This window comes from Anolis sagrei, chromosome 6, assembly GCF_037176765.1.
Source record: "Anolis sagrei isolate rAnoSag1 chromosome 6, rAnoSag1.mat, whole genome shotgun sequence".
Lineage (NCBI taxonomy): Eukaryota > Metazoa > Chordata > Lepidosauria > Squamata > Dactyloidae > Anolis > Anolis sagrei.
In genome coordinates, this window is record NC_090026.1 from 121745882 (window position 1) to 121773134 (window position 27253).

General features: G+C 41.0%; 1 protein-coding gene across 10 annotated transcripts in view; it reads left to right on the top strand.

Annotated features, from left to right (window-relative positions):
* KMT2C (lysine methyltransferase 2C) overlaps positions 1 to 27253 on the top strand; it is a 264118-nt gene that overhangs the window by 84950 nt on the left and 151915 nt on the right. For all 10 annotated transcript variants that reach the window (XM_060782601.2, XM_060782604.2, XM_060782602.2 and 7 more), the window contains exons 2-6: positions 2855 to 2943; positions 13428 to 13566; positions 18538 to 18744; positions 23804 to 23949; positions 26159 to 26268. In XM_060782601.2, the coding sequence (XP_060638584.2) occupies positions 2855 to 2943; positions 13428 to 13566; positions 18538 to 18744; positions 23804 to 23949; positions 26159 to 26268 (691 nt within the window). The remainder of the gene's footprint in view (positions 1 to 2854; positions 2944 to 13427; positions 13567 to 18537; positions 18745 to 23803; positions 23950 to 26158; positions 26269 to 27253) is intronic.

The window sequence follows — 27253 nt, forward strand, 5'->3', positions numbered from 1 at the left end:
CGCATCTCCCTCTTGGCACATTCCTCCCTTTCACCCTCCATTCCAGCCTCTTCAAATTCCACAGTACTACTGGTCATAGCTGACCTCCAGTTAGAGTGTTCAAGGGCCAAGGCTTCCCAGTTCTCTATGTCTTCGCCACAGTTTTTAAAGTTAGCTTCAAGCCCACCTTTAAAATTCTTTTCCTGTCCACAAACACCCCATTTTCTGTTCTTGAGTTGGGAGTATAGTTACTGCTTTGGGAGACGGTGGTCGGGCATTTGGACAATGTGGCTGATCCAGCAGAGTTGATGGTGGAGGACCATCGCTTCAATGCTGGTGGTCTTTGCTTCTTCCAGCACGCTGACGTTTGTCCACTTGTCTTCCCAAGAGATTTGCAGGATTTTCTGGAGGCAGCGCTGATGGAATCCTTCCAGGAGTTGCGTGTGATGTCTGTAGACAGTCCACGTTTTGCAGGCATATAGCAGGGTTGGGAGGACAATAGCTTTATAAACAAGCACCTTGGTATCCCTACGGATGTCCCGCCTGTCTTCCTAAAAGATTTGCAGGATTTTTCGGAGGCAATGCTGATGGTATGGTTCCAGGAGTTGAGTGTGTAAACGGCCCTTGTTTTGCAGGCGTATAACAGGTTTGGGAGGACAATGACTTTATAAACAAGCACCTTGGTCTCCCTACGAATGTCCCAATCCTCAAACACCCTCTGCTTCATTCGGAAAAATGCTGCACTCGCAGAGCTCAGGTGGTATTTCAGTGTCAATGTTGACTTTTGTGGAGAGGTGGCTGCCAAGGTAGCAGAAATGGTCAACATTTTCTAATGTTACACCATTAACCTGTAATTCTGGCATTGCAGAGGGAAGGGCTAGTGCCTGCTGAAAGAGCACTTTGGTTTTCTCGATGTTCAATGAGAGGCCGAGCTTCTCGTATGCTTCTGCAAAAGTGTTTAGAGTAGCTTGTAGATCCTTGTTTCTCAACCTTCCTAATGCCACGACCCCTCAATACAATTCCTCGTGTTGTGAAGTAACATTATTTTCATTGTTTCATTGTTATGAAGTAACATTATTTTCATTGTTTCATTGTTATGAAGTAACATTATTTTCATTGCTACTTCAGAACTGTAATTTTGCTACAGTTATGACTTGTAATGTAAATATCTGATATGCAGGATGCATTTTCATTCACTGGACCAAATTTGGCACAAATACCCCATACACCCAAATTTGAAAACTAATGGGGTTGAGGAGGATTGATTTTGCCATTTGGGAGTTGAAATAGCTGGGATTTCTGGTTTACCTACAATCAAAGAGCATTCTGAACTCCACCAATGATGGAATTGAACCAAACTTGGCACAGAGAAAAGTCCTGTGACCAACAGAAAATACTGGAAGGGTCTGGTGGGCATTGACCTTGAGTTTTGGAGTTGTAGTTCACCTACACTCAGAGAGCATTGTGGACTCAAACAATGATGGATCTGGACCAAACTTGGTACAACTATTTAGTATGCCCAAATGTGAACACTGTTGGAGTTTCCGGAAAATAGAACTTGACATTTGGGAGTTGTAGTTGCTGGGATGTATAGTTCACCTACAATCAAAGAGCATTCTGAACCCCACCAACATAGAATTGGGCCAAACTTCCCACACAGAACTCCCTTGACCAACAGAAAACACTGTGCTTTCTGATGATCTTTGGCGACTGCTGTGACACCCCCTCGTGACCCCCACAGGGGTCCTGACCTCCAGGTTCAGAAGCATTGTTGTAGGTCATCTTCTGAATGTGTACAGACTACATTATCATCAGCATATTGGAGTTCTATAGCAGATTATGTTGTTACCTTGGTCACAACGTAAAAGAGACCCATGTATATTTGTCATCTTTAGGGGATACTCTTATTCTAATTTTGTTTTGTTTAGAATATTGTAATGGTGTATACTTGGGACTGCCTTTGAGACATGTTCAGCAATTTTTTTCAGCATGAAGTGATAGAGCCATATCGTTGATGTGTGCTGGTTGCAGACAACATATGACTTCCTTGTTGCAACTCCATTGACTAGCAATCTCTTTCCAGACCCAATTTACAGTGCTAGTTATGGTGTATAAAGCCCTCTGTAACTTGGGTCCAGGCTATCTAAAAGCCAACTAAAGTCTGGTATTCTCCCATACCATACTGAGACATTTGGAAAGTCTTTTTATTAACCTGCCACCTATATAGTCACTTCTGGTAGGAACATGAGAGGATGCCTTCTTGGTGGCTTTTTCTAATCTCTAAGACCATCTTCCTAGGAAAACTAGACGGGTCTGTTCCTTATTGTCCTTCCATTATCAGGCAAAGACTTCTTTCTCTAATAGGATTTCAAAACAGAACAGATTTTAAAATGGGAATTTTAATAGTTTGTTCTAGAGATTATACTTTTAATCAAAGCTTTCAATTATTTTAATGTTTAAGATAGCATATCTCTTGTATATGAAAATAAATACATATAATGTTTCATAGGAATTTGTACTAAAATAATTTTCAAAAATTTAGTGGTAGATTGATCTTGTTTGTAATTGAAAAAGTTTACATAAGGGGTGGGAAATGGTTGAGGTTTCTAATATACTGTGTCTTTAGATCTCACACTACACCTACTAGTTCAGAAACATTAGTTTGGTACAATCAAATGAGGAGGAGAGAAATAGCATGCCTCAGTCTTGTAATATATTCCATTCTCAGCATTAAAAACACTCCCACAAACTTTGGCTTTTAACACTTTCACACTCCAACTAATATTGTTTTGTTTAACACTTTAGTAAAAGTGTGATTGACAGTTTTGGGCACTTTCCACTATGTTATTAACATTCCCATTCTTATATTTCACAGGCCTCGAAGTAGAGGAAAATCTGCAGTGGAGGATGAAGACAGCATGGATGGGCTGGAAGCAGCAGAAACAGAAAACACTGTGGAAACTGGTAAAGCGTACATCACAGTGATGTTTTCTCTTGAGTATATGTGACAGTTCTCAAGAAATTTCATACATACTGTGCTTTAAAGTGTCATTTTAGAGAAAAAATTCTTAAATGTCTTCAACAAACTTTTAAAAAATGATAATCAGAGGATGAATAAGCTGCTAAACCCACATTATATCCAAGAGAAATGCCTCTGTATTTCGCGATGGACATATTTTAAGTACATGCACTGGATGGAATGATCCCGCAAACCGTTTTTGTGTTGAGCTTTGCTGTTGTTGTTATTGCTCACTTAATGGAAAATAATAGGATATTCTATATTTTTCAGTAAAGCAAAAGTTACATTGATAGCTGATAGAGTTCTGCGTGGATTTTGTTTCCTCCATTTCCTTCATTTCCTTTGGTACCTTCGGTACTTCAGGAGCTCATAGAAGTAAGGCCCCTTCCAGTACGAAAACTCACCAGACACAAAAGCAAGCAGGAGCCGAACTTGGTTCCTCCTCCCTATTTGGCAGCACATTTTTTTATTTCCCTTTATTTTCCTGATTCTTTTTATTTAGTGGGACTGACTGGGAGTTGAGGACCTGAGGGAAGTTAGGTGGGGTGCATGCGTGAGAGTTTGGGGGTTTCACCCTTTTCGCTTCTTTTTCTCCTTCCCTTCCTCTTCTTTGGGAAATATTATTATATTATTATTATAACTTTATTTGTACCCTGCTAGCATCTCCCGAAGGATTCGATGCGGCTTACACAGGCCGAAGCCTCAGAACACAATACAACAATACAATACATAAAGCAAATTAAAAACAGTTAAGCAAAGTAAACAATAAACAGTAACAGTAAATACTTCTAAAAGATTATTATTAATAATAGTAATCTCAGCAAACAAAAAGAGAAGTCTACCTCTCCTCTAGAGCAGAAAGTAGAAACAGTTTTAAGAAAGCAAAACCCTAGGCAGAAAGGAGATTGCAGCATTGCAGGCAAGTGAGGGGATTTTAAAGGTAGACCAGGGAAGATAAATGACTGAGCTTCAGGTCACCGCTCTTCTTTCCTTGGGCTTCCTTAAAATGTCTTGGAAAGCTACTGGTGTTGGGAGAGAAGAAAGCACGCCAAGTCTGTCTCTCCTCTAGAGTAGAACAACTTTAAGAAGCAGTAAACCCAGTCTCCTCCTCTACAAATAGAAGGGGAAGGATCTAGAAACTTAAGAGTGGCAACTCTGATGCTTTTTTAAATCCAGGTCTTAATGGATATGGAAGGAGAACCTGTGGGAAATTCCCCCCATAATTGGCTGGAAGAGGGTGGTTTCTCAACCCTGTTGCTGATACCCAGGCTCCCTTGAAGGAAGAAAGGAAAGGCTTCCAGGGGAAAGGAGAGCATCCTAGGTTCCCCATTGTCACCAATGGGCTGAATAGAGCTGTTTTTTTCTTGATGCTGAAAGAAAATGCCCATTCGGTAGCACACCCGGGAGGTGCTGGAAAATGAATAAGGGGGGCTTCCAGTATCTGGCAAGCAGAAACAGATAGTGATTCATTCAAAATGCACAAGCCTAATACTGATGGATTTCTTTCAAAGATCAATAAAAAGTGTTGAAACAGTTCTTCTCCTCTACTTCATTCTCCCAGTGCAGTGTTCCCTCACTTATCGTGGGGGTTCCGTTCCAGGACCACCCGCGGTAAGTGAAAATGCGCAAAGTAGGGACGCCATATTGATTTTAATATTTATACATTATTTTTTATATATATATTATATTATTTTCTTGCCCGTGCTTCCTTACACACCTCCTGGCCCATCCTAAGTGAAAATCCACAAAGTAGGGATGCCTTATTAATTTTAATATTTATACATTATTTTATATATATATTATATATTATTTTCTTGCCCGTGCTTCCTTACACACCTCCTGGCCCATCCCATTGCTTCCGAAGCAGGCGGGGAAGGCTACCGCACTTCAGAGGTCCCTGGCCTCCACTGGATGTAAATATTTTATATTATATATTTTTTATGAAAATTTTCAAAAACCCGCAAAACAGTGAGTCCGCTAAAAGCGAACCGTGAAGTAGCGAGGGAACACTGTACTACCTTCTCAGGGCCCTTCCACACAGGCCTATATCCCAGAATATCAAGGCAGAAAATACCACATTACCTGCTTTGAACTGGGTTGTGTGAGTCCACACTCAGATAGTGTGGGATTTTCTGCCTTGATATTCTGAGATATAGGGCTGTGTGAAGGGCCCTCAGTGTTGTCCAGTGGAGTTGACCCTGGCTAATATAGGCCTCTTACAATCAGGCACAGAGTAAGATATGGTTTGGGGGGAAAAGCATTCTCACATCCCTCATAACTTCTATTGAACTAATCTAGTTATTGAGTCTGCGGGCAAGAAGTTTGGACAGTGTCAGCTGACCATCTATGAGTTGGAACCCTTACCCTCTTAGATATCAAGTAAATTAAGAGAATGGATGTCTGGCTGGGTCCAAGAACCACATCTTTTTTGGGAGGAATCATCCTAGTCTCATTAAAGGACTGTTTTTTCAGAAATCTGATCTTTACTCAGAAGACCATTGTAATCTGTCGCCAACATTTTATGCCCTTGAAAGGACAGTTGGCAACCTGTTCCCATGATCCAAATCAGTTCCAATTGGAACTAGTTTTCTAGATCCATTTCAGTCAGAGTTTAGGTTGGTTTTTAGAACAAAATCTGTATCAATCACCCTGTGTGGATGGGTTATTGCTGTTGGAGTGCTGGACAAGCAACCCTCTTGAATTCTTTTGGATCTCTCTTTGGTTTTTTATACCATCAAACAAAATATAATTTGTGTGAGATCAAGGTCGGAGGAACTGCACTGCAATGGATTATTGATCTAAAAGTACTTTTGAGGGAATATGGTTCTGTCCTGTGGCAGTAATGCTGTCAGAGTCTACAGAGTTATCTTTTATTCCTTATAAAATTGTACTTCTATGTCGTAGTATTCGTCTGGACTTGGGGGAGTTTATGTTTCTGTATGGATGGTTGGACGTAGAAGGGGACCCTGGAGATTATTGCTTTGCTCTTTGTCAGTTATACTCTCCAGAGTTGTTTTATCTCCATTTTTAGTCTCATAAAACTGTGCGTAAAGGTTATTCAAAGCAGAAGCAGTGGAGTTACTAATATGTGATTAGTATATTCTCTTTTCCATCTAATTCTGAAACAGTGTCTGGACCTAAAGTAAAATTGAGAGGAACAACACATTTAATTGTGTTCAAGATGAATCCACTAATTGCATTATTTATAAAGGGCCGGGCTCAGCACAGCAGGCTAAACCGCTGTGCTGCAGAAAAACCATGCCAATTGAAAGGTCAGCGGTTTGAGCCCATGTCAGAGTGAGCCCCTGGCGTTAGCCCCAGCTCACCTGCCCACCTAGAAGGTCAAAGCAGAAATGTGAGTAGATAAAATAGGTACCGCTTTTAGCGGGGAGGTAATAAAGGTACCCTTAAAGACATAGATCAGTTGGAGAAAAGCTCCTCAGCATGGAGGATGGAGCAACAGCACCCCCCATGGCCGGAGTTGAGCACAGCCTCCAAGATGCCAGAAAAACTGCCTTTACCACTGTTTGTGTTGCCTGTCCTTGTTAAGTGTATAATTGGCATTGAATGTTTGCCATATGTGTGTATTTTGTAAAGCTGCTCTGAGTCTCCTTCAGGGTGAGAAGGGTGAGGTATAAATACTATAAATAACTATATCTTGAGATGTGTGGTATTCAGAGTGCTTTGATGTTTCCTCACAATTCCTTTCCATCTTTTTAGAGGGGTGGTACTAATTGTGCATGTGCCACAAGTAACCCCTTCCACATATTTTCTTGTGGCCTCTTAGTTTTTCCCCATCCACTGAGAAGACCCCAGATACCACATTTCAAACATGTTAGGGTGTTTTTCACCATTCAATGAAGGCTTTAAGAAGATGTGGATTTAGTTTGTGAAATTCCCTACCACTGCTACCACAAAAAATAGCAGGTGTGCTGCTGAATCTGGCAATCATAAAAAGGGATGACTTTTGATTGTAATTCTTGGCTAATTTTTCAACTTAGAATGATGGAGAGCTGGCTTTAGCACAGCAGCTGCAGCTGCAGTTAATCTTGCCAATTGAAAGGTTGACAGTTCAAAGCTGGGTCAGGGTAAACTCCTGATGTTCAACCCAGTTCTCCGCCCACCTAGCGGATCGAAAACAGATCTGCAATTTGTAGATTAAGGTCTTCTAGGGAGGTTCTGCTCTCGGTCCCACCGGCCTCAAAGAGGTGGCTGGTGGGGACAAGGGATAGAGCCTTATTGGTGGTGGCCCCACAGCTGTGGAACTCCCTCCCAAGTGAGACCAGGTCGGCCCCCTCCCTCCTGACCTTTAGGAGACAGCTAAAGACATGACTGTGGCACGAAGCGTTTGGCCCATCACAGGAATATTTAAAGTTAAAGTGAAATTTGAAAGTGTAATGACCCAGGACTGTTTATGGACAACGGTTTTGTCTTTGTGTGATATTTGATGTTGTTTTATGTGATATGTTCAATAATGTTTTATCAAGGGAGGGTCAATTTTGATGTTTTATACTGTTCCTATTGATATCTAAGCCTCCTACAACATTGAATTCTTGCCAACACTGTAAACCACCCTGAGTCCCCTTCAGGGTTTTGAAGGGTGGTATACAAATACAGCAAATAAATCTATATAAATAAAAATGTATTGTTCATTTGTGGGATTAACATAACTCAAAAACCACTGGAAGAATTGACACGGAATTTGGACACAATACACCTATCAGGCCAACAAGTGACCATCACTCATAAAAACACTGAAAAACACAGCGGAAGGGATTTAAAATGCAAAAAAAATATGCTACAGCGCATATGCAAAATAACTCCTCCTGGCAAACAAAACACACAATAGCAGAGCCATACTCTCTTTCCAATTATAGCTCCCAGCATCCCCTAGACCAGTGGTTCTCAACCTGGGGTCCCCAGATGGCCTACAACTCCCAGAAATCCCAGCCAGTTTACCAGCTGTTAGGATTTCTGGGAGTTGAAGGCCAAAAACATCTGAGGACCCCAGGTTGAGAATCACTGCCCTGGACCATGCCCTTTAGGAGAGGAGGATGATCCAAATGCACTGCTTCCAAGCTGCAAACTTTCTTTTCCTTGGATTTTTTTTGAGAGCAACCCAATTCCTGCATATTTCCAATTTCCTTTTCCTGGAATGCAACTCCCAACAATCCTCCAGATAGATAAGATAAATAAATTAAATAGAGATAGATAGGTAGATAGATTAATCAGGAGGACCGCTGGGAGTTGCAGTTCAAGAATAGGTAGAGAAGGAAGAAAGGGGAGAAAGTGGAAGGGAAAGAAAAAGGGGGGAGGAAGGGAAGAGGAAGAGAAGGAAGGATGGAGAGAATGAAAGAAAAAAGGGAAGGAAAGAAGGAAAGAGGGAAGGGGGGGGGGGAGAAAGAAAGTAGGAGAGAAAGACAGAGAGAAGGTTGGCCACAGCAACACATGGTGGGTACAGCTATTATTTATTTTTATTTATTTATTTTGTATACTTCTACCCCTCCCTTCTCAACCCCCGAGGGGGGACTCAGGGCGGCTTACAAAATGGCACAATTTTTCGATGCCTACACAATAATACAATAAACGTATAAAAACAGCAGTTAAACAGTTAAACAATTAAAACAACAATGTATATCACAGTCAATAGTAATTAATTAATAAATATAAATAAACAGCAATGTGAGTAGATAAATAGGAACTGCATTAAAGTGGGGAAGTATTTTAGGCATAGCGCTTCAAACAGAAAAAGGAGGAAAGGTTTACGAACAAAAAAAGCTCTTCGGCACACCCCTGTGGCCAGAACCAAGCACAGCCTCCAAAGATGCCGAAAGATGGGAAAAGCCTAGTGTAATGAACTTATACCTTTGCTTCATAGGCCGCAGCCTGGGAGTCAGTGAGCAGGCCTCCATGTTGGGAGGGGAGTTCAGGATAGCTGACATATTGGTGAAGGCAGAGAGGCAAGGGGAGGAGTCAGCTAACTCCTGATTGGCTCAGACCCCTAGGGGAGGAGTTGAAGGAGTGTGTAAAAAGGCTGTTACGTTCTGTCAGAGAGGAGAGAATGATTTGATCTTAGAGAGAGATGGTTTTGATCTAAAAGAGAGAAGAAGGATTTGATCTACGAAAGACATAGGATTAGGATTTTCAGGTAGGGAGAAGAGAGTTGCTGAGTGACTTAAGAATTAGGCTGATAGGGAATAATAGAGGGCAAGTGTTTCAGGGTACTTTGGCTTGGGTAGTCAAAAGAGAAGGCTTGTTGACTTGTATTGAGAGAGAATACAAGTGGGTTTATTTCCCTACAGTGCAGAGTAGTCTAGAAGGAACCTAGTTACTCTTGCAGGCAGCCAGGGCGGCTGGTCTAAGAAACACACTGTTACTTGTTATAGGGATAGTGTGAGGAAATTAACTCACGTCAAAGAAAAGTTACTCCTTCTTAAGCAACCATTTGTTTTATTAGTCTGTGCCTCAGAAACTAACTACGCATATGTACCACTCAGTAATGAGTTGTCTGTTTCAAATATTTCAATAAACTTGTTCCCTAGTTTACTTTTAATCTGCCTCAGCCTTGATTTGTCATTTAAAGCTAGTTCCAGTCAGCCTCTACATCTCTGCAGTTCAGTCACAAGAAAGGGAGCCAAAAAGAAGAACCGGTGTATAGGGACATTTTACCTCAAGTATATCATCTAGTTAATTCCTCAAACGGTGATTTGGGGTGGTGGCAGCATACCTACCATATACCCACACCTTTCTCTCTCATCACCTGTGTGTAACACCTTTGCATATTCCTGTCACACAGGAGCAATAAGAGACCCTGATCTCTTAACCCTCTTTACATCTAGATATATAACTCTATCTGTTTTCTGTCTTGTCGTTGTATAATCAGCATCGAATGTTTGCCATATATGTGATCCACCCTGAGTCCCCTTTGGGGTGAGCAGGGCGGAATATAAATACTATAAATAAATAAATAATGATGGGCAGTGCCTCACTATAGGGCTGAAAATTGGCCTCTACCATCACTGCAGGTGCCCATCCTGGGATGGAGAAAGCCTTGTGACAATTTTCCATGTTCAGGTTGCATGCTGTTTGGCTGACTGCAATGTGTGATGATCTTTGTGAGCAGAAACTTTTCTGCTGGCCCCAAATTCCTATTGAGGTTACTATTAGAATTGAGAAGTGTGTGCTCTTATTACACAGGTTCTCTGTCTTTTGTATTGTGAATTTCTGGGCCCACTTCAAAGTGCTGTGGTTAAAAGATCTTAAGGCCCTAAGTGGCACATGGCTAGGTTATCTGAAACACCACACTTTTCCACATTTAGCCACCCAGTCTTTGTTATCTTTATCAGAGACTCCTCTCCTGGCTGTCAGTTGTGATGTACTTTTGTTTCGTTGTGCCTTCTCATATGTAGTGTTCTTTTGAACACTAGACACAGACCCTTTTTATTCTATCAGATCTTCAGATGGATGTTTTGATGTATTTTAGGATTTTTCCATGAATAGACTTTCTGTTTTATATTGATAGCATGCTTTAGGGTATTTTTAAAAAATATTGGGTTTTGTTGGGAGAAACCGTGGAGGCCGTGACAGACTTTGTATTTCTAGGTGCAAAGATTACTGCAGATGCAGACTGTGGCCAGGAAATCAGAAGACGCTTACTTCTTGGGAGGAGAGCAATGTCCAGTCTCGATAAAATAGTAAAGAGTAGAGACATCAGACTGGCAACAAAGATCCGCCTAGTCAAAGCCATGGTATTCCCTGTAGTGACCTACGGATGTGAGAGCTGGACCTTAGGGAAGGCTGAGCGAAGGAAGATCGATGCTTTTGAGCTGTGGTGTTGGAGGAAAGTGCTGAGAGTGCCTTGGACTGCGAGAAGATCCAACCAGTCCATCCTCCAGGAAATAAAGCCTGACTGCTCACTGGAGGGAAGGAGACTGGAGACAAAGTTGAAGTACTTTGGCCACATCATGAGGAGACAGGAAAGCCTAGAGAAGACAATTATGCTGGGGAAAGTGGAGGGCAAAAGGAAGAGGGGCCGACCAAGGGCAAGATGGATGGATGGCATCCTTGAAGTGACTGGACTGACCTTGAGGGAGCTGGGGGTGGTAACGGCCGACAGGGAGCTCTGGCGTGGGCTGGTCCATGAGGTCACGAAGAGTCGGAGACGACTGAACGAATGAACAACAACAACAAGAGGCATTCTCTCCTGACGTTTTGCCTGCATTTATGGCAAGCATCCTCAGAGGTAGTGAGGTCTGTTGGAACTAGGAAAAAGGGTTTATATATCTGTGGAATGACCAGGGTGAGACAAAGGACTCTTTGTCTGCTGGAGCTAGGTGTGAATATTTCAACTGACCACCTTGATTAGCATACAATGGGCTGACTGTGCCTGGAGCAAACTTTTGTTGAGAGGTAATTAGATGTCCCTGTCTGCTTCCTCTCTGTTGTTGTGCTGTTGCAATTTTAGAGTTTTTTAATACTGGTAGCCAGATTTTGTTCATTTTCATGGTTTCCTCCTTTCTGTTGAAATTGTCCATATGCTTGTGGATTTGAATGGCTTCTCTGTGTAGCCTGACATGGTGGTTGTTGGAGTGATCCAGCATTTCTGTGTTCTTGAATAATATGCTGTGTCCATATTGGGTTTTGTTGATTTTGGATATGTTTTATTAGTACTGTTAATTCTAAAAATATATAAGAAATGTAAACCCATCAAGGTATATGGCTAAAAGTATTACAGTAACATAAAATAATGTTTTGAAGTAACAAATATGATATATTTGTGTTGTTGAAGGCTTTCATGACTGGAATCACTGGGTTGCTGTGAGTTTTCTGGGTTGTATGGCCATGTTCCAGAAGCATTCTCTCCTGACGTTTTGCCCATATCTATGGCAGGCATCCTCAGAGGTTGTGAGGTTGGTTGGAAACTAGGCAAGTGGGGTTTATACTGTATATCTCTGGAATACCCAGGGTGGGAGAATGAATTCTTGTCTGTTTGAGGCAAGTGTGAATGTTGCCATTGTCCACCTTAATTAGCATTTAATGGCCTTGCAGGTTCAAAACCTGGTTGCTTCCTGCCTGGGGTCATCCATTGTTGGGAGATGTTGGCTGGCCCTGATTGCTTCCTATCTGTAATTCAATTGTTTTTTGAGCAACATTACCTTCCTGGACATTCCACAGATATCTAAACCTGACTTGCCTGGTTTCCAACAGACCTCACAACCTGAGGATGCCTACCATAGATATGGGTGAAACATCAGGGAGGAATGCTTCTGGAACATGGCCATACAGCCCAGAAAACTCACAACAACCCATGATATATTTGCCTTGATAAGTTGAGGACTAGTAAATGTTTTCTAATTTAATTCAGCTTATTTTCACAGTGGGTTAAACCACTGAGCTGCTGAACTTGCTGACCGAAATGTCACCAGTTCAAATCTGGGGAGTGGGGTGAGCTCCTGTTGTTAGCTCTAGCTTCTGCCAACCTAGCAGTTCGAAAAGATGCAAATGTGAGTAGATCAATAGGTACTGCATCTATGGGAAGGTAGTGGCGCTCCATGCAGTCATGCTGGCCACATAGCCTTCTAGGTGTCTATGGACAATGGGATCCGGTTTATTTTAATTTGCTAAGGTAAAGGTAGTCCCCTGACATTAAGTCCAGTCATGTCTGACTCTGGGGTGTGGTGCTCATCTCCATTTCTAAGCCGAAGAGCCAGCGTTGTCCGTAGACACCTCCAAGGTCATGTGGCCGGCATGACTGCATGCAGCGCCGTTACCTTCCCGCCGGAGCGGTACCTATTGATCTACTCACATTTGCATGTTTTCGAACTGCTAGGTTGGCAGAAGCTAGGGCTGACAGCGGAAGCTCACGCCGCTCCCCAAAATCGAACCTGCGACCTTTCGATCAACAAGCTCAGCACCTCAGTGCTTTAACCCACTGCGCCACCGGGGACTCTACCATGGGATAAATATCTTAGTACAAAAAAAAAATTAATCATATATTGAGTAATTGCCTAATTTCATTCAGCAGCTTGATTAATAAATAGCACATGGTTTTGGGGGGTATCATTTCAAGCAATTCCTAATCTCTTGGCTCTAGAGCAGTTGCTGCACGCAATACAGACTCCATTGTCATCTGAAATAGTTTATTTATAAGTTATTTTAAAAGTGTTGTTAGTTATGGTACCTATTAACATCCTGTAATGAGTACTCAGTTTTGCAGTGATCTCACAGAAGCGAGCTTGTTTAAGTGGGCTTTTCTGCTTGTTCCTCCTTCTGAAAAACAAGATATTAAAAAAAACAAGCAAACAAATAAATTTAAACACCATGGAATTAAAATATCAATTATGTATATGTTCTATGTAGTACTAGTGTTATTTCAGCCATTTCACTTGACAGTGAAATAGGTAACCGTATGACTCTCTCTTTCAAACAGAAATCAAGGAACAGTCTCCAGAGGAGGAAGCCCAAGCTGAAGTGGATGGTGATAAGAAGCTAACACAAACTCTTCAGAGCTCAGTTTCTGGGGAACCCGCAAGCCCTGTTGCCTCTGTTGGTGTTGAAGCAAAAACCAGGTTAGACATGCCAATATTGGGCTAGTGTTGTGGGAAGAGCTGGGACCTCAACAAAAAGTGTGGAAAATGTTGAATCCTGATCCTTTTGGAAATATCAACTTTCTAGTTATCTGTTACGTACATAATTCAGATTTCATACTATAGTGCAGGGGTCCTCAAACTAAGTCTCAAACTAATACGGCCCTCCAAGGTCATTTACCCGGCCCTCGCTCAGGGTCAACCTACATCTGAAATGACTTGAAAGCACACAACAACAACAACAACAACAACAATCCTATCTCATCAGCCAAAAGCAGGCAGACACTTCCCATTGAAATACTAATAAGTTTGTATTTGTTAAATTTGTTTTTCATTTTAATTATTGTATTGTTTTAAGTATTTTTGCACTATAAATAAGATATGTGCAGTGCGCACAGGAATTCATGTTTTTTTTTTCAAATTATAGTCCGGCCCTCCAATAGTTTGAGGGACTGTGACCTGGCCCTCTGTTTAAAAAGTTTGAGGATCCCTGCTATAGTGCATGTATAGGTTGATATGCAGTTTTCCTGTAACTCTATGTTGTTTGAGGTTGTGGGAGGGACTACAGACCATGTGACCAGATCTGGGACTGTTCAGACTGAGACTCCATTTTAGAAGTCAGTTTACATCAGAAGCAGTGCACTTTAGAAGTCAGTCGTGCAGGATGCAATTGTCAGTGTTAATGTCAGTATGTTTCATTGAGAAGTCAGTCTTTATTGAGTCAATGTCCAGACTAAAGAGAGTATTAGTCTGTATGCAGCAGAGAAGAGACTAAAACCAAATGCTTTAGCAAACAGATTTTTTAAACTCTCAACCAATAAGGAACATATCACTATGTTGAATACATGAAGTTTGTAATTAAATCAACTATATTATGGGAGAGTAGATGATTTTTGGACATCTGAAATAACACCTCTAAATATCTGCTATATATTTTGTGCATTGGCATATCTTTGTTCCTAACAGTTCAGAGAGATAACCAGGTATATCAGTCTAACAACTGAGAAGCCTAGTTTGCCTTGCATGAATACTAGTGGATATTTACTACTATTTTTTTTGTTGTGTCAGGAGTGACTTGAGAAACTGCAAGTTGCTTCTGGTGTGAGAGAATTGGCCGTCTGCAAGGATGTTGCCCAGGTGGCGCCTGGATGATTTGATGTTTTTATCATCCTTGTGGGAGGCTTCTCTCATGTCCCCGTATGAGGAGCTGGAGCTGATGGAGGGAGCTCATCCGCCTCTCTCTGGATTCGAACCTTCGACTTGTTGGTCTTCAGTCCTGCTGGCTCAGGAGTTTAACCCACTGCGCCACCGGGGGCTCCACTAGGGAGAATAATAATAATAAATAATAATAACTTTCTTTTTTCTATCCCGCCTCCATCTTCCCCGAAGGAACTTGGGGGACAAGTCCGGAAAGCGCAGAATAAAAAGTAACACAATAAAATAAAATAAAAACATTGACATAAAATTAACACATCACAATAACACAACATAACATCATAAAAGCAATCCCAAGACTGAACAGTAATAAATACTGAGATTGGAGGGAGAAGATTCACTCAAATGAGTATTTAACTCTTTTTAAGAAGACCATACTTTTCAGAAGGGTTATGATTATTCCCAAATACTGTGAATGCCAATCTCCAAAAGGGTCACGTTTCCAAAAGGCTATGGAGATTCCTGGTTTCCCAAAAGGTTATGATCTCTGAAAGGTCGTGCCTTTCCAAAAGATCCTGCTTTGAAATATCAGCCTGAATTGACAGCTGAGGTGTTATAGTTTTGCACGGGAAAAGACTTAAAACGCTACACTTTGTTGCAAGCATATCATTACTGAGCATCCTCTTCATACCTCTCCGTTGAAATCCAGCAGTCTACCATTCACTTCAAGGCTTTCCCTAACAACAAAGAATCCAAGTGTTGGTGTAGGATATGTAAAGTCCTTGAGACTGTTTCCTATCTTTCAATAGAATAATTTATTTTGGAATTTAATCAGTTGGTCCCTTTCATATAAAACTATTACATTTAACTTTGCTTCTGTGAGGGGTCAAAACCACTTGGATGGAAGCTTTGGTTTGCTGTTTGAGAGTATTTTGTCTGTGCAGAAAAAAAATGGAAGACGTTTTTGAAAGTGGTTGAGCACTTAGGCATTTTGCCATATCTCTCCCTTTATTTACAGGAGAGCAAAAAAGAATAGCTGACTTTATTTTCTGTAATGGTGATGTGATCAGGTGGAGTTAGTGATTGTTCTGCGAAGTTTCCGCATTGTCTTTCCGTTCAAAGAAATGCGTGCTTGAAACGTCTTATTATGCCACGTTGTCTTTTGACCAGTCCGTCTTTCCCGAGTTCATTGTTTCCTTTTATCGAATTTGATTACTATATATTCTCTATATAAAAGCAAACACTTTAGAAAGGTAAATGAGTGCAGCTATTTAAAACATCCGTTGTTTAATCCTCCTAAAGCGTAAGCGTCAAAGCCTGCTCTACAAATTACAAAAGTTTATTCACAAATAACTCGGTCAGTGGAATTGTGGATTTTAGTTAAAGTAGAATTAAATGTAATCCATTTATCAGTGCCTAGAGCGGTACAGGATAATTAAATGTAATAATAGCCCAATTGTTCTTATCTTAATGAAATACAAAATGATTAATAGATGACATTTCTTCTTGGCCCATTTTAAATATTGTTCTATTTTTAAAAACTTGATACTAATTGAGAGAAAGCCCTTATTTTCCACTAACTTTCATGCCAACTGGAGGAAAATTATTTCAGAGTTTTGTGTACTGGTAAAGAATATGTGAACAAAGCCCTTTTAAAAAAATTTAAAGTTTCTAAATTATTTTTCGTGTCAGACTTGGCCACGGTGGTCCATGCTCTTGTTATATCTCGCATAGACTACTGCAACACGTTTTATGTGGGATTGCCTTTGAAGACGGCCTGGAAGCCTTGGCCTTTGTAAGCCGCATCGAGTCCTGCGGGAGATGCTAGCGGGGTACAAATGAAGTCTAATAATAATAATAATAATAATAATAATAATAATAATAATTCCAACGGATGGCAACCAGACTTCTAACTGGAGCAGCGTACAGGGAACACACAACTCCCCCGTTGTGTGAGCCGTACTGGCTGCCGATTTGCTACCGAGCCCAACTTAAAGTGTTGGTCTTGGCCTATAAAGTCCTAAACAGTTCTGGTCCACCTTACCTGTCTAAATGTATCTCCTTGTATGAGCCTACTAGAACTTTAAGATCATCAAGGGAGGCTCTGTTCTTGGTCCTACCCTCTTTTTCAAGTGCGATTGGTGGGGACGAGAGGCAGAGCCTTCTCAGTGGTGGCCCCTTTGCTGTTCAACTCCTTCCCTAGTGACATCAGGCAGACCTCATCCTTTCTAGTTTTTCAAAAAAAGTTTGGAAAAAAGACATGGCTTTGCACACAAGTGTTCGAAGAATAAGTGACTTACAGGCTTTGACACGGTTTGAATATGGATTATGAACAAGGATCTTGGACGAATGGAACTATGCACTTCATATGTTTTAATCCGTTTACTGTTTTAATGTGTTTATTGACTAATTATTAACTGTTTCAATGGAGGGGGTATGTTATTATTTTTACTGTTGTTTTTTGTGTGTGTCAGGAGCGACTTGAGAAACCACAAGTCGCTTCTAGTGTGAGAGAATTGGTCATCTGCAAGGGCGTTGTTCAGGGGATGCCAGGATGTATTGATGTTTTACCATCCTTGTGGGAAGCTTCTCTCGTGTCCCCACATGGGGAGCTGGAGCTGACAGAGGGAGCTCATCCAGGCTCTCCCTGGATTTGAACTTGCGACCTTTTGGTTTTCAGTCCTGCTGGCACAAGGGTTTAACCCATTGTGCCACTGTTGATTTTACTGGTATTGAATTGTACTGGAGTTGTAAACCGCTTTGAGTCCCCTGAGGGGGAGAAAAGTGGGGCATAAATAAAATAAATAAATAAAAGCATTGCACACATGAGTATAAAACTGATAAAAAATAGAACAAACATAAGCAGCTAAATAATTTTTGACCAAAACCGGGCAACAGTGACTGCATTGTCTGTAGCTTTAAACAAGTCCTCCTCTGTGCATGAGCAGGGCAATGTGGACAAGCATACATATGTGGAATTGTTTGTTCTGCTCCGCAGTCGCACAAGGTGGAGGATTCTTTTAGGAAGTGCCATTTTGCCAGGTTGTCATTTGATCTTCCCACTCCACTTCTGAGTCTGTTCAGGGACTTCCAAGTTGCCCATCCTTGGTTTGCCCCTGGAGGAAGACCCTCGTGGGGGACCATCCAGTTGGGATATGCTGGTTGAACTGCCCAGAGGGATGCTCTTGCTGTTGCTGGGGGAACATTAAGAGAAGTGGTGGTTCTCATGAAGCTTTTCCTTGATTTGAGTCTACCGGGAGGAGGCTGATAGCCATGCAGTGGGTGGTTTTCACAGTGTTCAACCTTATTTCTCTCACAGTTAGCAGCAACTTCCTGTTGCCCATTGCAGGGGCAATGCCAGCTAGCTTATAGAGTCTATCAACAGGTGTAGGTTTGAGACATCCTGTGATTATTCTGCATGTTTCATTCAATGCTGTGTTCACCTGCTTATGCCGAACAGGGCAGGCATACTTAGCAGTTGAGTAACAAGACCAGGGCTGATGCTCTTACTAATTGTGGGTCTGCACCCCATGCACTGCCAGTAAGTTTCCACAGGATGTTGTTGCGTGCAGCTCCTTTGTGCTTGGTGGTCATGCAGTGTTTCCTAAATGTTAGTGTTCGATATAAGGTGACACCAAGATATTTTGGATGGAAACAGTGTTTGAGCTCTTGGCCTTCACAATTTTTTCTTAATTTTTTAATTGATGAAATAAATCTAGTCTTTTTCTTAATTGATAAAATAACATCTTTTTGGCGTGGTTTCTGACATTCCCTTGCTCTTTTCTGCCTCTTTATCAGTGACCAGCTCTGCGCCTTTTGCTACTGTGGGGAGCGAAGTTCATTAGGACAAGGAGAACTGAAACAATACTGTCCGACGCCAGGGTTTCTTGCTCCGTGGAACAGCCAGCCTTTAAATAAGAGTGAAACTGGGGACAGCCATGATGGCATTTGTGAGAGTACTCCAAGGCAGAACTCAGACCTGCACAAACCAAGAGGACAGAAGAAGTAAGTTCTTCTAACTTTTAACAAAATATTTTTAATATTTCACCTTCTGTTTATTTGGGAATTAAGGAACTGTGAAGTAAATTAAGTTCTTGTGGGTTTTTTTGGGCTATATGGCCATGTTCTAGAGGCATTTCTCCTGACGTTTCGCCTGTATCTATGGCAAGCATCCTCAGAGGTGAGCTCAGAGGATGCTTGCCATAGATGCAGGCGAAACGTCAGGAGAAATGTCTCTAGAACATGGCCATATAGCCCAAAAAAACCCACAAGAACTTAGTGATTCCAGCCATGAAAGCCTTCGACAATACACGTGAAGTAAATTTGTTGATAGGTGGTTGAATTGTTTTATATTTGTTTGTAGTGAAAAAAGTTGGAGAATATTAGTTATTCGGTATCTTCGGACTTTTGTCTAAGATTCAAAATCAAACCACATGAATGTGACTGACATCAATCTATGTATATACCTTGGGGTGACAGATTGCAACACTGTCATTTTTAGAAGTGCAAAATACTAATTCTATTCTGTACACATAATAACAGTGAAAATATTTATGTGTGTATGTTACTGGGGTGCCCACTTCCACAGACAGCTTTAACCCATCGTTGCCAAGGAACCCCCCCCCCCCAAAAAAAACCCCATCCAATGAAATGTCAGGTTATAGCGAGCGCCATGAACATGTAGCCCAACCCCTGCCGATATCCTCCCCAAACACCATATTGTCTACCACCCAAGGAATGCTTTCATTCGGGGACAATTTCATCCTAGATTTTACGTGTTTCCTCCACCACAGATATCCCAGTGTTTCTTACTCTCTCCATTGGTGTGGAATTTGCATGATCCCTCCCACTGCCTCTCCTTTAACGCTTTCTAACTCTTTTCAACTGTGTCTGCACAAAAGACTAAAGCAGAACCAATTGGGATTTGGGGGATTGACTCCACGTGATGGAAGTTGTAATTCACCCTGCATAAAGTCGGAGCACTGGACCCCCACTGACAATGAACCTGGATGACATTCGACACACAGAACCCCAATGACCAAAGAAAAACACTGGAGAGGTTTAGAGGGAATTCACCTTGATTTATAGCCGCTGTAGGTACTGGGATTTATAGTTCACCTTCAATCAAAGACTACCCTGGACACCACTTGGCACACAGAACCACCAGAACCAACTGAAAATACTGGAGGGGTTTGGGAGGAACTGACCTTCATTTCTGGAAGTTGTAGTTCACTTACATCCAGAGACACCGTGACCACCATTGATGATGGATCAGGACCAAACTTGGCACACAGAACCCCTATGACCAAGCGAACCTCCTGGGGGGATTTGAGGGGACTGACCCACCATGATGGAAGCTGTAGTTTATCCTGAAGCCAGAGATCATGCTGAACCCCACCAATTATGCATCTAGAGGAAACTTGCCCAACATGGCAAACTTCGACTACTGGATGGAGTTTCAGGAGGTTAACCTGGTATGCTGTGGATTGTAGTTCACCCACAACCTTATGCATTTTGTAAAAAAAATGACTTTTTCAAATAACCTGGGCAATGCCAGGTACACAAGCTAGGTAAAGCTTTTCCCCTGACATTAAGTCCAGTCGTGTCCAACTCTGGAGGTTGGTGCTCATCTCCATTTCTATCTTGAAGACCTGGCCTTGTCCATAGACACCTCCAAGGTCATGTGGCCAGCATGACTACATGGAGCGCCTTTACCTTCCCGTCAGAGCGGTACATATTGATCTACAAACATTTGTATATTTTCAAACTGCTTGGTTGGCAGAAGCTGGGACTAACGGTGGTAGCTCACGCCGCACCCTGATTCAAACCTGCAACCTTTCGGTCAGCAAGTTCAGCAGCTCAGCTGTTTAACCCACTGCACCACTGGGGGCTCCTAAGCTAGTATTATATAAATAACAACTAGTATCCTTCGCAACTCTTTAGTCTTGTTTGCCCAAAGGAACATATTTTGTAAATAAAGTACTGTATCTTGCAATGATAAAGCCCGACTGCTCATTGGAGGGAAGGATAGCAGAGGCCAAGATGAAGTACTTTGGTCACATCATGAGAAGACAGGAAAGCTTAGAGAAGACAGTGATGCTGGGGAAAATGGAAGGAGAAATGAAGAGGGGCCGACGAAGGGCAAGATGGATAGATGGCGTCCTTGAAGTGACTGGATTGACCTTGAAGGAACTGGGGGTGGTGACAGCCGACAGGGAGCTCTGGCGTGGACTATTCCATGAGGTCACAAAGAGTCGGAAACGACTGAACGATTGAACAACAATCTTGCAATGAAGTGATTGTAGTGTCCTTTGTATTCAACTGATCGTGTAGATAGCAATACTGGTTAGTTTGCCTATTGTTGTATCAGTGGGATAGTTTGAGAAGTTGTGTGATTGTCTATTCCATATTGAAATATGTAATTATATGTATAAAATGTTGAAGTTTTGCTGTATGCTTCTCCATGTGCAATGCACTAGATTGTTAAAGCGTCTTTGAGACTTCCATTATATTTCCTTTTTACCCCGTGCTCCTCAAGTGGCTTCTTTGCTGCTCTTTGGGTTCTGTTGGGCTGTCTGATTAGTAGCGCCTTGTGTCGCCCATGTGAAAGTGCAGAATTAATTTCGCTTGGAGCAGCTACCCAACTCTGTCCCTTGAGGATGGTGATGTAATCCTGCCCAAGTGCCATGCTGGCTGGCATCCAAATTTAGGTACTAAAGCGATTGTTGTGCTGGACTTTTCTGATTGGTGGCTCATCCTGGACTCCCGCCAGTCGAGCGAAGCAGTAAAGAGGAAATGAAACAATAACAAAGAACAGCAGCCTTTTCATGGGACTTAAGGTGGATCGTTTTTAAGGGCAATCTGAATGACTGCAAGATATAATTACACTCAGAATTCTGGAGATATTTTTCACTTATATAGCTCTAGTTTCCTTTACTTTCTGCTGTTTGACCTTAAGCATGAATGCAAATTTCTTTTATACAAATTAATTACTAAATTGACAGCAATTATTCATTCTCAGCCTGACCTGAATGAGACAATGATTCATACTGTACGCAGCACAGAGTTTCCTAGGGTGAAATTTGAATTAAAATGGAATTTAGTTAGAGAAAATTCTCTACTACTATTTTAATTCCTCCTCCATTATGATTCAGTATCTATTCCAATTTTGGTTTTAATGTATCCATAACTTGAATTTGTACAGTTGTTTCATATAGCAGAAAAAGTTAATATATATTATATGTCCTTCAAGGTCTTCACATAAAATAACTATGTATTTTGCAAATAAAACTCACAAAAGTAGATGAAGTTGTTTAGTCTTTATTTTATTTTGCATTGAGAATTATCAAACCATGAGTTTGAAATTACAAACTGTTAACAGTCTTGAAACCCAGATCGTAGTGTGTGACACAACTGTACAACCACAACTGTACAACCATTATTGTTTCCATTTCATGTTTGATGTTTTGTCTTACGTCTGCTGTAACAGGTTGTGTTTTTTTATTTAATTTTAGTTTGTTAAGTTATAATTCATGTTTATAAGTTGGGTTGTTTTAATTTTGTTAGTATGGATGTATTGCTGTTGTATTCGGGCATTGAATGTTTGCCTTTTATGTTTGGAATCAGCCCTGAGTGCCTTTGGGGAGATAGAGCAGAATATAAATATATTATTATTATTATTATTATTATTATTATTATTATTATAGCCAGAGTCAATGCAAAAATGTAAAAACTTTGGAGAGCAAGTAGTTTTGAAAGAATCTAGTTTCGCATGGAAAGTTAATTCTAAACTGCAGTACTTGAACTGTCCAGCAGAACTCCAAGATCTCATAACTTTTCTGATTATCACCTCTACTAAAGGTAAAGGTTTCCCCTTGACATTAAGTCTAGTCATGTCTGACTCTGGGGGTGGTGCTCATCTCCATTTCTAAGCTGAAGAGCGGGCGTTGTCCATAGATACCTCCAAGGTAATGTGGCCGGCATGACTGCATGGAGCGCCATTACCTTCCCGCAGAAGCGGTATCTATTGATCTACTCACATTTCCATGTTTTCAAACTGCTAGGTTGGCAGAAGCTGGGCCTAACAGTGGGAGCGCACCCTGCTCCCTGGATTCGAACCACCAACCTTTTGGTCAGCAAGTTCAACAGGTCAGCGGTTTAACCGACTGTGCCACCAGTGGGCCTATCACCTCTATCCCCCCAATATTTACTGCTTTAATATTGCTATACTTAGCCTGAAATCCTGTCCCTTTCCAAATGGTATTTTGACATGGATAATGGGGAAGTTAAGAGTAGTGACATCACACTGACAACAAAGGTCTGCATAGTTAAAGCAGTGGTATTCCCCGTAGTAACCTATGGATGTGAGAGCTGGACCATAAGGAAGGCTGAGTGAAGGAAGAACTGTGGTGTTGGAGGAAAATTCTGAGAGCATCTTGGACCACAAGAAGATCCAACCAGTCCATATTCCAGGAAATAATGCCCGACTGCTCATTGGAGGGAAGGATATTCGAGGCAAGATGAAGTACTTTGGCCACATCATGAGGAGACAGGAAAGCTTGGAGAAGAGAATGATGCTGAGGAAAATGGAAGGAAAAAGGAAGATGGGTAGACCAAGGGCAAGGTGGATAGATGTTATCCTTGAAGGGAATGGCTTGACCTTGAAGGAGCTGGGGGTGACAACAGCTGTGGGTTGGTCCACAAGATCACAAAGAGTTGGAAGAGACTGAACAAATAAACAACAACAGTGGGGAATATTTATTCAGAACATATTGATAGTTCTTGCTTGTCTGATAACAAGATCAAATATATTGGTTGAACTGGAGTTGTGATAAAACATTCTATTGTTGATTTTATTACTTGACACAAGTGAACAATTGACAATATTTGACAATGCCTACATGATGAAAAAGCAAGTTAATTTAGGGTTAGTATGAAATTGTCTTATTCACTTTAGTGATAGGCTGGGAAATCCATTCCTTTTTGTTTTTTTGAAAATATATTGAAATAGTTCACTATGGCCTGATAATTGCACTTACCTGCCTAAATCTTATTTTCAATGCAGAGAGAAGTCTCATCAGAGTATCACACCTTGTACAAGTATAAGCACGCAAACTACTCCTGATGAGCAGATAGTCAAGTTCTGGGATGAACTCAGAATGGTTGGCTTACCAGATGACATTGATGTCCAAGCCTTATTTGAGCCCACAGGTAGGGTACTGCTTTGGGATTTTTTAACTGAATAACATGCACCTCCTATTAAGTATTATATTTCACTGAGCATTTAATGGTAAAGAATTTTGTACTGTTTCTGTAAACAAAAGGACACTCTAAAGAGACCTTTAAATGACCACTGGTCTTCCTAGCCCTGTACTGTTTTTTCCAGTGATTCACAATTACAATAGTAACTGTAATGTTTTGAAATGTTTAATGTATTCTAAGTTTGATTTTAATTTTAATTTAAATGTTTATTTTAATTGTATATATTTTAAGGCATTGTGTTGTTGCCTGTGTTGTAAGCTGCCTTAAGTCCCCATCGGGGTCGAGAAAGGCGGGATATAAATATAATAAATAAATCAACAACCTGTGGTCTGTAGACCACCAGTGGTCCACGAGAACTAAAATATGGTCCATGGCCTCACAATTCCTACACTATTGCAACAAGTGTTACTGGGCTCATAAGCCCCTCTTATAGTGCTGAGCATTAACAAAATCCACAGATAATAACACAGACCAACCAAAAGTTTTTTTCTTGTCTTCGTTTTTAGGCCTGTTCCTGGGGTTATTTGGGGTGCTGATTTAGAAAATTGCATTGGATAGACCACATCTGCTCTAGAGTATTAAATTCGGTTTACTGTGGGCGAGCAGATGGTGACTACTGGATGACATATGTTCTGAATCAGAAACTAGAGCAGATGTGGTCTATCCAATGCAATTTTCTGAATCAGCACCCCAAACAACCAAACCGAATCTGGATAGCATATGTTCTGAACCAGAAACTAGAGCTGATGTAGTTTATCCAATGCAATATTCTGAATCAGCACCCCAAATAACCAAACCGAATCAGGATAGCATATGTTCTGAATCAGAAACTAGAGTTGATGTGGTCTATCCAATATAATATTCTGAATCAGCATCCCAAATAACCAAACTGAATCTGGATGGCATATGTTCAGAATCAGAAACTAGAGCTGATGTGGTTTATCCAATGCAGTATTCTGAATCAGCACCCCAAATAACCAAACCAAATCTGGATAGCATATGTTCTGTATCAGAAACTGGAGTTGATGTGGTCTATCCAATGCAATATTCTGAATCAGCACCACAAACAACCAAACTGAATCTGGATAGCATATGTTCTGAATCGGAAACTAGAGTTGATGTGGTCTATCCAATACAATTTTCTGAATCAGCACCCCAAATAACCAAACCGAATCTGGATGGCATATGTTCTGAATCAGAAACTAGAGTTGATGTGGTCTATCCAATGCAGTATTCTGAATCAGCACCCCAAATAACCAAACCAAATCTAAAGTTGACCAAAAACTGATTCATAACCCCTTTGGTACTAATGTTGGAGAGTGGTCCCTGGTCAAAGTGGTCCCTCATAAAAAAAAAGGTTGAGAACCACTGGAAGTGACCGCATAAGTTGTCAAGACATGGTGAATTCACACTCTTTATTGTCAGAGATAACTATTAAGCACAGAGATGTCTAGAATTTAGTATTAATTTATAGCCTACATTCTTCTATACCACCAGCATATACATTTAAACTTCTGGATTATTTTGCCACATTATACCATTCTGTATTATTTGTATTATACTACTACTATCATTTGATTTTTTAAAATACTACAGCATTCAGCTGTTTAACATAAAAGCCTTGATTTTCCCGCCAGTGACATCTGTTGGTTGAAATGAACATACATACACACACACACACACACACACACACACACATATGTAAGCATGTGCCTACTTTTTAGGTACACAACCTTCCACACCTGTTTATGAAATGTTGGTAACGGGGAAAACAATAAAAAGACACACAAAATATAGTATTTTTGAAGAATAAAATGAGACTGCAATAAAATGAAATGTAACCTATTTTTTGAGCTGCAGAACCATATATTTAACATATAATATATTGAAGTATTTAATATAAACATAATGGGTTTCTGCTCCATGGAGAAGGACTCTTTTATTTCTCTGCCTTGGTATAAGTGATCATTGATCAATTCCTGCAAACGGAATCAGGGATTGGCAGTTCTTACAAAGAAAGATTGAGAGCATATCTCCTGTTAATTCTGCCTATTTATCTTAAGTTGCCTTGTGTTGTCTTCTTTCTCTGAAGCGAGTAAGTAGTCTTTGGTAACAGCTGTAGATCTAATCCATTTATTTGCTGGTCATCTTGCGGTAGGCCACTGCTGGGCTCATCACCGCTGTGCGGAATGGTCGCTGGGCGTTTGCCAGACTGAAGAGCAGCTACCAGTGAACGTGGACAAAGCTGTTGTCTCAGGGAGCACAAAAGTGAGTTCAAAGTAATTAAGATCATATGGCTGCAAATCCTTTATATTGTTCCTCCAGTGTAAGCTGTCATAAATGCAGAGCACATGGCTAATGCTGTGGTGGACTTGATTATTTCAAAGCTGGTTTTCATTTGTACGAATTGTGTCTTTAGAGCAGTGTTTCTCAGTCTGGGGATCGGGACCCCTGGAGGGGTTGCAAGGGGGTGTCAGAGGGGTCGCCAAAGACCATCAGAAGACATAGTATTTTCTGTTAGTCATGGAGTTTCTGTGTGGGAAGTTTGGCCCAATTTAATCGTTGGTAGGGTTCAGAATGCTCTTTGATTGTAGGTAAACTATAAATCCCAGCAACTACAACTCCCAAATGTCAAGGTCTATTTTCCTCAAATTCCATCAGGGTTCACATTTGGGCATGTTGAGAGTTTGTTCCAAGTTTGGTCCAGATCCATCCATTTGAGTCCACAGTGCTCTTTTGATGTAGTTGAACTACAACTCCAAAACTTAAGGTCAATGCCCACTAAACCCTTCCAATATTTTCTCTTGGCCACTGGAGTTCTCTGCACCAAGTTTGGTTCAATTCCATTGTTGGTGGAGTTCAGAATGCTCTTTGATTGTAGGTGAACTATAAATCCTAGCAACTACAACTCCCAAATGACAAAATCAACACCCTCCCCCAATTCTACCAGTATTCAAATTTGGGTGTATCGGGTATTTGTGCCAAATTTGGTCTAGTGAATGAAAATACATATTTCATATCAGATATTTACATTACTTTTCATAACAGTAGCAAAATGAGAGTTATGAAGTAGCAACGAAACTAATTTTATGGTTGGGGGTCACCATAACATGAGGAAGTGTATTAAGGGGTCATGGCATTAGAAAGATTGAGAAACACTGCTTTAGCGTATTTATTTGGATTTATTAATTTTTTCGTGTCAGAAGCGACATGAGAAACTGCAAGTCGCTTCTGGTGTGAGAGAATTGGCCAT